This window comes from Lipotes vexillifer, unplaced genomic scaffold (assembly GCF_000442215.2).
Source record: "Lipotes vexillifer unplaced genomic scaffold, Lipotes_vexillifer_v1.1 scaffold189, whole genome shotgun sequence".
In the NCBI taxonomy this organism is placed as follows: Eukaryota; Metazoa; Chordata; class Mammalia; order Artiodactyla; family Lipotidae; genus Lipotes; species Lipotes vexillifer.
Genome location: NW_006785816.1, coordinates 989,908 through 1,000,540, shown reverse-complemented (window position 1 = coordinate 1,000,540; position 10,633 = coordinate 989,908). Strand labels below are relative to the sequence as shown.

The window sequence follows — 10,633 nt, the reverse complement described above, 5'->3', positions numbered from 1 at the left end:
CCCGTGTCCCCTGCATCGGCAGGCGGACTCTCAACCACTGCGCCACCAGGGAAGCCCTAGAAGAGAGTTTTATTTCTCTTTTCATACCTTTAAAAAACCCCACAGCTTTATTTGAGGTATAATTGTTATACATGCAGCACATATTTAAAATATGCAGATTGGTAAGGTTTGACATAAGTATCCACCTGTGAAACCATCACCACAATCAAGATTGTGATAGCCATCATCCCCCCAGAGCTTCCTCATGTCCCTTTGTGAGACCTCCCTCTACCCACTCCCTGCCTTGTACTCCTTAGTGCAACCACTGATCTGCTTTCTGTCACTACAGAGATTCATTTGCATTTTCTAGAATTTTCTGTAAATTGAATCATATGTACTCTTTTTTGTCTGACTGCTTTCACTGAGTGTAATTATTTTGAGATTCATCCATGTTGTTGGATGAATCAATAATTCATTCCTTTTTACTGCTGAATAATATTCCAGTGAGTAAATACACCACAGCATATTTATCCATTCACTTGTTGATGGACATTTGGGTTGTTTCAGGCTACTACAAATAAAGCTGCTATGAACATTCATGTACAAGTCTTTGTATGGGCACAGGCTTTAATTTCTCTTGGGTAAATACCTAGGAGTAGAATGACTGAATCATAGATATGGGTGTATGTTTAGGGAGCTGTATGTTTAACTATTAAAGAAACTAACAGTTTATAAAATGGTTGTACGATTTTACATTCCCACCAGCAGTGGGATTGTTCCAAGTCCTCCACATTCTCACCAATGTTTGATATGGTCAGTCTTTTTAATTTTACATATTCTAATAAGTATGTATGTAATGGTACCTCAAGGTGGTTTTCATTTGCATTTCCCTAATGACAAAGACTTTTGAGCATCTTTTCATGTGTTTATTTGCCTTCCATGTATCTTCTTTGGTGAAGTATCCGTTCAAATCTTTTGTCCATATATTTTGTTTGTTCGTTTGTTTGTTTTTTTGCGGTACGTGGGCCTCTCACTGTTGTGGCCTCTCCCGTTGCAGAGCACAGGCTCCCAACCCGCAGGCTCAGCAGCCATGGCTCACGGGCCCAGCCGCTCCGTGGCATGTGGGATCTTCCCGGACCGGGGCACGAACCCGCGTCCCCTGCATCGGCAGGTGGACTCTCAACCACTGCGCCACCAGGGAAGCCCCGAGATTTTTTTTTTAATGTGTATTTTGGATACGAATTCTTTATCAGATATGTGATTTGCTATCTTTTTTCTCCCAGCCTGTGGGTTATCTTTTCATTTTTAAAGATACTGTAGACTCAATCATCTGGGCTGGCTTAAGCCTGGTTCTGTGTAATGCAGTGGGATTGATTGGATGATGACTCAAAAGTCAATGCAACTGTTTATACCTCAGATTTTATGATGATAATTGCAGGAAGGGATAGTCCATGAAGTGTTACTGTGTGTTTGCCTTCCTTAAAAATTTCTGAAAAGGGCTAGCCAATTTGGGATCAGCTTCTAAAAACCGGTTGCTAAGGAGTATACTGTACACAAACCGAGAAGGACATCAAAACCGATAGGATTCAGGAAGAGTCACTGGGAACCCAGAGAAAATTTGATCTGTATGTGGGACCATGCTTTTAGGGAGCTCAGCATGTAAGTGGGGCTTTCAGGTTGAGCCTGTTTTTGTCTAGGAAGGGGACTGGCAGCTGGAAGGGCTAAGGACTGAATGCTGTTAGAAAGTCTCTATTAATAAATGCTTTCATTCTTTGGCAGGCTCACTTTACATGCAACTCTGACACCAGCAGAATTGGTCCTCCCTGCAGTGACCCGCCTTCCACCTTCACAGCCAGCTCTCGCTCACTGATTGCCCTCCCCAACCAATAATCTGAGCAGCTCAGTCACATCGAAGTGATAGGCACTTAATAAAATGCCTATTCCCTAGGGCAGTATTCAAATTATATACCAGACTTTATTTATCTAGCCTACTGTTAATTGGACAGTTTATCATGTTGTTTAAACATTCTATATTCTTTTTTTTTTTTAAGAGGGGGCAAAGTGTCATCTGCTGTAGAAGCAAAAGACAAGACAAAGGCATACAGACCCCAGGGAAATGCCCAGTTTCCACACTACTATGGGAGAGAGCATCCAGCACAGGTCCAGGCCCTAGGTTCTTTGTTCTAGCCACCCCCTATTTCTTTGGTATTGTCAGAAGACAAGATTCAGTTCCCAGCTGCTGGTAGAAGAGAGAGAGTGGTTCCAGAGCTTCCTGTAAGTACTGAGTGAACAATCTGAGCTTCAAATTTTCCCTTTTTTAAATATTTAAAAATAAATCAAACTCCATCCAGTGATGTAGGCAGCCCTTTTGACTCCCTGACATTGATTTGAGGAAAGAGAAGGGGTGTCAGCGCTGGAAGGGCCTCGTCACTTTCTCCCGCCATTTCGGTTTGGCTTCTCCCTTGGGTACTGTGCTGTTGGGCTTGGAGGCTGCAGTGGCCCCAGGGCCCGGCTGAGGAGCTGCAAAGAAGTTCCCTTTGGACATCTGACCTGGGGGTACTTGAAAGATCTGGCTCAAGAAATCCTGAAGGTCAGCAGGAGGGGCATCTGGGGTAGCTCCCTGCCTCCCACTGGTGCCTGGCATCCGTGAACCAAATGAAATGTGATAGGGGACTCTGCGGGTATCTGGGGAGAGTCCCACACGCTGGCATCCAGCCCACTCTGTGATGTCATACACCTTTCCATCCATCAGCGCAAAGTAGGTGATCTTGAGGCCCAACATGCTTGACTCAGCCCAAAGTTCTCCTTCCTCAGCAGGATGCAGCCTATTACTGCTCAGCACAGTATCTGGCACTCTCAGGTTTCTGGTCCGTTTCAAACCTCCTATGCTTTCCCTGGCATCGGCTGCACATCATAGTATTCATTGCTTCTTTGAGGTCATCCTGCAGCTTGGACAGAAACTCATTCACTGACCGGCTCAGCTCATTCTCTGCCATTCGCTTCATCTCACATTCCTTCCAGCTTTCAGGGTTGCTGACAATGTCCCAAGCTGCCCGCAAAACCTTGACGGCCTCCTCAGCCCGGGGGTGATTATTTTTGTCAGGATGAACCATCACTGCCGGCTGCCTATAGGTCTTCGTCAGTTCAACATCCGATGCCGTGGCTTCAACCCCCAACACATGAAAAGGCTTTAGCTCATCCTCAGGAAGCCCAGCCATGGTCAACAGTCGAGCCACTTCCTCTTCAGGCTGGCAGTAGCGACCCCTAGCTACAGTTGCATTCTCCTGCCTGTTGGCCCTCTGCTTGACCCAAGGCAACTCCAGCCAACCCCACTGAGCTATTCTTACCGGATGCTGCCACGGCCTGCTCTCTCTCAGCAGAATCAGGCTCCACTGCCAGGCGGGAGAAGCCAGCCAAGAGAAGAGGCTTTACCCCTCCAGCCTAACTGGTCACTCGGTCCTACCAGAAACCGCCAGCCCAACTGGAGACAGCCCAACAAAAGGGCCAAAGCACCCAGTAGCCTAAGAAAATGGGTGAATAGAGCTGCCCCATAGGAAAACGCTTGGCTCAGAAACTGGAACATCACCTGGGCCCCACCCCCCAGCCGCCCTGCCCAGACTCCCACCCAGACCCAAAATAGGTCCAGATCACTGCCTTTCAAGCTGCCTGCATGCATAGATGAGATGGCCACAAGTTCCCACGTACTCCCCACTAATACCAGCAGTTCGATCAGCCACCAGAAGCCTGCCTGTCCAAGCTGACGCAGTTCCTGTGCCCCCCACAATTCCAGTCCTCTGTGCTTATCTGTCCGACTCCGTTTCCGACCCAGCCTATGTCGACCAGGGGATCTGGGATCTCTGCGTCCACCCTCCCGAGTATCCTCCTTGGCTGGAACACGGTGCTGTTGTCTCCGGGCTGCAGGTTTCTTTCCACTGGGCACACGTGAAAACTCACTGGGAAACTTAAGAGGTTCCTCTTCCAGCTCTTCGTCTTCCCCCAGAGCTGGAGAGGTACAATGCTGGCAAAAGTTGCTAGAAGAGCTATCTCCCCCCTCAGAGTAAGGCCCTTCAGGGATTCCAGCGTTTCCCTGGCAGTTACAAGCAGGTGGAATGGAAAGAAAAGAAGGGTTCCCATTCTCCTGGTACCCAGCCTCATTCTCTCTTGAGAGTTCCTGGTCCACTCCTGACTCTTCTGAAGATGCCTCACTCTGATCAGGGTCCTCTCCATCCCTAGGGCCTCCTGGACCCCTTGGAGGGCCATGGCTTGGATCTGACCAGTGGGCTGGATTTGGGAGCTGTGTGTTAGGACTAGAGTGCGCTGTGAGGCAGCGGGTACCATTAGGGGCAGGCCCAGCCGAGTCCCTGAGTCCTGAGAATGAAAGTATTTCAGGGTCCACAGAGGGTCCTAAAGTCCTGAGGGAGGCACCACCACCGTGGTGGGCTCCATACAACCCTCCTTCTCCGGGGTGCTTCTGGGCCATGACCCCAGGGCTTCCTGAGGATTTTAGGTCACAGCTATCATGGTAAGCTCTGATGCCGAAGAGCGGCGGTAACTCCTCTCCCCTCAAGCAGCTGGGCCGAGGGCCAGGGGCTGCTACAAGAGCAGCTCCCCCGGCTCCGCCTCCCGTTCACTCTCTCTAAACATTCTACATTCTTAATGACTGTTAGCTGCTAAAACATTCTAGTATTAGTGCTTCTCTTCTGGTGCACATATGTACTCACTTCTGTTAGGTATGTATCAGGAGTGAGCCTGCTGGGTCATAGGACAAGCACGTGTTTAGATACTATGAAATAGTTTTCCAAATAGTTATACTAATTTACACTCTTAGCATCAATGAACAGGAGAGTCCTGATTGTTTCACATCCTCGTTAACGTTTGCTCTTGTTGGTCTTTAAATTTTAGGCAGTCTGACGAGTATGGAGTAGTATTGAACTGTGGTAAATAGTCTTAGGGTCAAATAATAGTATAGTATCAAATTAAATGGTATTTAATTCGAATTTCTGTTATCCATATATTTCAATGTATCCCATCCAACTTGCTCTCTTTAGAGTGTCACCTTGTTACTTCTCCAATAGAGTGGTGCAGCAGCCTATGCTGCCTCCTTTTGAACTTTTGTGGTCCTTCATGTGACTTCTAAAGCTAGGTCATGAAAATCAATGCACTTCCGTCCTGCTCTCTTGGATGCAAACTCTTGGAATTTCTACTGTATATTTTTGTTTTTAGTGATTTCTAGCTTAATTCTGCAAAGGTCAGAAAACACTTTTTGTATGATTTCAAGCATTAAAAATCTGTTGATATATGTATGGCCCAGTGCATGATCTTTTTGGTAAAAATTCCAAGTACACATGATAAGAATCTATATCCTGCAGTTGCTGGGTACATGTTCTATAAATGCCAATTAGGTTAATTTTGTTTATTGTTTTGTTTACATATCTTATATTCTTGATGATTTTTTGCCTCATTTTATCAGTTGCTGAGGTTATGTTTTTAAAAATGTACATTTGGGCTTCCCTGGTGGCGCAGTGGTTGAGAGTCCGCCTGCCGATGCAGGGGACATGGGTTCGTGCCCCGGTCCGGGAAGATCCTGCATGCCGCGGGGCGGCTGGGCCTGTGGGCCGTGGCCGCTGAGCCTGTACGTCCAGAGCCTGTGCTCCGCAACGGGAGAGGCCACAGCAGTGAGAGGCCCGTGTACCACACACACACAAAAATAAATAAATAAATGTACATTTGACTAAGATTGTGAATTCTAATTTTTTCTTCAGTTCTGTCAATTTTTTGCTTTATGTATTTTGAGGCTACTTCATCAGATCATAGAAATTTAAAATGAATATATCTATTATATGGTGAATTGAACCTCAAGTTATTAGGAAACATCCCTCTTTGTCCCCAGCAATGCTTACCCTAAAGTTTTCTTTGTCTTATATCAATAAATCACTTCACTGGCTTGCTTTCCGTTAGTGTTTGAGATTATGGCGGCTGATACTTTCCAAAGTTGGCCACAATGTATCCCATCCCACGTGCTCTCTTTACCCTGTGACCCTGATACTCCTTCAGTGGAATGGTGGAGACTATGTTGCCTCCTTTTGAACCTTTGTGGTCCTTCGTGTGACTTCTGAGGCTGGATCATCATGAAAATCAATGCACTTCTGTCCTGTTTTCTTGGAATTTAGCTCCCAGGCTCTGAGAAAGCCCACACTGGCCCACACGGAGAGATCATATGGAAAGACCATGTTAGGTGTTCAGGCCAATTGCCTAGCTGAGGTCCTGACGTGAAGTGCCAAATATATGAGGATGCCTCTATGACACCAGTCCCCAGCTGCTGAGTCACCCCCAGTCTCCAAGTCTTTCCAGCTGAGGCCCCAGACATCTTGAAGCAAACAAGCCACACTACTGTGCCTTGTCCAGGTTCCAGATTGTGAACATAATATAATGGTTGTTTTATGCCACTAAGTTTTGAAGTTATGAGTAATAGTAACCAGAACAGTGTAGTATAAGTTTTCTATCCTTTGTTAACCTTTGTACATCTTTATTTTTAAGGTGTATCTCTTGTAAAAAGTGTGTAGGCTTGTAAAAAAAAGATTGTCTGACAATTTTTTTCTTTTAATTGCAATATTAAGTCTATTTATGCTTAATGTAATTACTTATATATTTGGGTTTAAATCTTCCAACCTTCTATTTTCTTATTATTTGTTGTTGTTCTTCTATATTATTTTTTCTCTCCTCTCTTGACTTCTTTTGGATTGATTATATATTGTATTATTGCATCCTCCCCTCATTAGCTGGTTGGCTATACATTCTAAATAACTTTTAACAATTATACTAGAAATTACAAATGCATCCTGAACTTCCCTCTCAAATGTAAAGTTTCAGATAATCTCTCAAGATAGCTGTCATTAAGCTGAGAGTGAAACATGTAGACCAGAAAGCAAAGAAATAAATTAGGATTGAAGACTATATCTATGGGAAAGAACTATGGGTGTGGTTTCTGGCACATGGAGTTGTCTGGTCTCTGTAGATCAGAAACCAATTAAGTTTCTGAAGAGATCATATTTTCCAAGAAACCATGAGACTTAAAAAGCCTTTAGAAAAAAAAAAAAAAAAAAGGCCTTTGGGTGGTATAAACCTTAAAACAGCCCTTGGACCCCCAAGTTTCCATAAGCAGGACAAGTCTGTAAAAGCTATACAGCCTTCAAGGAAAACACCCTCTCCAACCTTGCTTCAGATGTGGCTGCGGAGAATAACAGACAAGGAAAAAGCCTCAGGGGATGAAGCTGGAAGCCCCAGAGAACAGCAAAGGAATTCCACCCCAAGGGCCACATCAAAGTCACAGCTAGGAGGTCTCCCCACTTCTGGGGCAAAGACGCTCAACAGCCTCATTAATTATATGGACGGATGGCTGCTGTATCTCCACTCCTCCTTTGATCCTATGGGAGTTTTGTTTTTGTTTTTGTTTCTTTGCAGTCATCCTGGTCAGACCAAGAGGAGCTACATTCAGCCCTGGGGGGCAGGAGGCACCCCCTCCAGAGAACCCAGCCTTTGAACTTTGCAGCAGTTGGTAAATGGGATTTGGGGCTGTCTCCCTGGAGAGGCAATAAGTGTGCTCTATGAGTGGGATTAAAGGAAACACGAATATTAACTGCCTAAAGGGGTTACTGGGGCTGCGACTGCTGTGTGTTACCAAACCCACTTCTTTTCCCTGGGCTCATTTCCCATCCTCCCTTACAAGAAAGCATGGCCTTGCTGAGGTCCAGCCAGTGGAATACGAGCAGAAGCAAAATGGCCGTTTTCAGGCCTGGCCCATAAAATCCTCCCGGGAGATTCTTTGCGCACTTCCCCATTTTGTCTTGGTGCTGACGAGCACAGTGACTTTAGAAGTCGGGCCTTAAAATGGAGGATCTACAAGATAGAAGGAGCCTCAGTTCCTGAATCACTGCTCAGGTACCTGTTCAGAAATGTATTTGGGTGAGAAAGAAATGTCCATTTGCTATTACAGCTGGCATTACCCTAACTACTACACGAAGCCATCACCTACCCTGACTGACCGCACACTACCTCTGCCTTGTCTGGGAGTGTAGAGAGGGAAGGGCTACATTTTAAAGCTCTCAATCCTAACAGTTTTTCCTTTTTTTTTTTTTTTTTTTTTTTTGCAGTACACGGGCCTCTCACTGCTGCAGCATCTCCCGCCGCGCAGCACAGGGGCCGGACGCGCAGGCTCAGCGGCCATGACTCACGGGCCCAGCCTCTCCGCGGCATGTGCGATCTTCCCGGACCGGGGCACGAAGCCGCGTCCCCTGCAACGGCAGGCAGACTCTCAACCACTGCGCCACCAGGGAAGTCCCCTAAGAGTTTTTCTAAGTAGAACATAAGGATCAATTTTAAAGTAAAAGCCCCCAAGCTGCATTTGGACAAAGTGCCTTGGCCCCTAGGTGATGAGCAGCCTTTGCTCAGGGGAAGCCTGTTTGAGTCCTGAGAAACAGGATCCGGCAAGACCCCAGGAGACATGAGGAAACAGACAGTCAAGCAGAATCAGAGCTACTCTGATGTAACCTTACCTTGAGATATTCCGAGCCTTTGCTTCCCTTTTTCTAGGTAAGGAGGCATAGACTCAAAAATTAAAGTGGTTCTCCACATGAATTTGGTGACAGAGCTAAGATTAGAAGTCAGATCCCCTACTATTATTTATGGCAGAAGAAAAAAGGTAGGCACATACACTACTGCTTTAGCAGGCAATTAAGCATTTCTCTGATGCCTTAGGATTTTTCTTAAAATTTTACACAAATTTTTCATTCTACATCATCATATATCCTCAATGATTTTATGTAAAAGAAACTTTAAAATTACTTGTCACAGAATAAAAAAGACCCTCCAGGAAGATGCATGTGGTCATCTACCCCTGGGCACACTGCCACTTACCCCCAGGCATGCACAAATCCCAGTTTGAAAGACACAGGTTGATCACAGATACAAAATTATCTTAGTACTAGGATCTGATGTCTTAGGGTCCTCTTCCTGTCCTGATGTGTTCTCTTATCTATGATCTATGGTCTACCCTTCCCTGGTGGTCCAGTGGTTAAGACTCCGTGCGTGGGTTCGATCCCTGGTTTGGGAACTAAGAACCCACATGCCACAAACAAACAAACAAACAAACAAACAAAAAACAGAAAAAATAAAGCAACTATGATCTGTGGTCTACCATCCCCATTTCCAACCTCAGTTCTAGGAACTCAAGCACTATCGTCCAGGGAGAACTGCCAAACTCCTACTCATCCTTTGAGGTTCAAGTCCAGCATCATCTCCTCCAGGAAGCCTCCTATGACAATTCCAAGCCCAGGTGTTCCTTTCCCTGCCCACCCCCCACTCACCCCCACCCCACCACTAGACCCTAGGCATGCTAATCCTAGCACTTACCATGCCATGTTGCAGCGTGTTTGTGTGCGTGTTTGCTTCCTCCAGAAAGTATGACACATAAAAAGTACTCAGCAATGTTTGCTGAATGAGTGAATTTAAGGTGGTGGCTGCAGGCTCCCTGGGGCCCACTTGTCATCATGCTCCCTAGCCCACTCCCGCCATGGTTGGAGGGATGCAGAACTCAGCAAGTGCACACTTACTGGCTGGGGGAGGGGCTCCGGAGGTACCGAGCCTGCACGGCTCTCATATTGGCTTCATCCTCTTCACTTGGGACTACCTGCTCCTCCTCTGGGTCCCCACTTGTTGCCATGACAGCCTGTCAGCCCCTGTAGGTTTGGCATGAAAAGGGCAGTTAGAAAACCCTGGAGGTTTTTTGCTGGAGGTTTTTTTGGGGGAAAGGGTGTGTCAGTGATGTCACCTCAGTGGAACTAGGAACGGGAAAGTCACCACATGTTAATAGCCTGGTGGGGAGATCACCCATGAGGAAAACCCAGTCAGACTTGATCCAGCTACTGTTATCAGGACACCAAGATGCACACCCTGGCCGTGTAAACAGCCCACCTTGGAGTCGTAAGATTTAAGAAGTGACAACTTGGCTCCTTCCACAGATGCCAGCAAGAAAGCAGCGAGGGGAACCAGAAATTTGCCTCTCTCTCCCCCTCTCTCTCCCTCTCTCTCTCTCTCTCTCTCTCTCTCTCTCTCTCCCTCTCTCTCTCTCTCTCACATACACACACACACACACACACACACACACACACACACACATCTTTTGTCTTTACCGGGAAGATGCCTTCTTCAGCGTCTCTAACCAAGGCCACAGGACCACTACCTTTGGCTCAGGCGTCATCCCACAGCCTATTAAGGAATATGAGATCCCCCAGGATCTGGTCCCAGACATGGCTGGGCCCTGACGCTCAGGGCAGAGCTTCTGCCCCTTTGTTTGTAAGTCCTGGGCTCACAGGACAAAATGAAGGGAGAAGCACACTCACCGCTGATCTGCCTGTATCTCCACACCAAGGGGCAGCCACCCAAGGGCTGAGGGACCCAGACGAAATGGCCAGAAGCTCCGACCAGTGAGAGGGACCGACCTCCCCTCTCCCGTGTTCCTTCTCTGAGGGGCAGGACAGCTGTTCACAGGAAACCCTAGCCAGCTTCTAAATTTAGCTTCTGGTCCCACAGCCTGGCAGATCTCTGGGAGGAAGGAATGCAGGCTCAGGACCCAGTCCCGAAAGCAGGCCCCACTTAA

At 46.8% G+C, this 10,633-nt stretch overlaps 1 protein-coding gene and 1 pseudogene across 1 annotated transcript in view; both read right to left on the bottom strand.

Moving 5' to 3' along the window:
• STYXL2 (serine/threonine/tyrosine interacting like 2) overlaps positions 1-9,697 on the bottom strand; it is a 30,929-nt gene extending 21,232 nt beyond the window's left edge. Inside the window, exon 1 of the mRNA XM_007458094.1 lies at positions 9,588-9,697. Within this exon, the coding sequence (XP_007458156.1) occupies positions 9,588-9,697 (110 nt within the window). The remainder of the gene's footprint in view (positions 1-9,587) is intronic.
• On the bottom strand, positions 2,387-4,459 carry LOC103086369 (dnaJ homolog subfamily C member 14 pseudogene; annotated as a pseudogene).
• Positions 9,698-10,633: the final 936 nt, after the last annotated feature.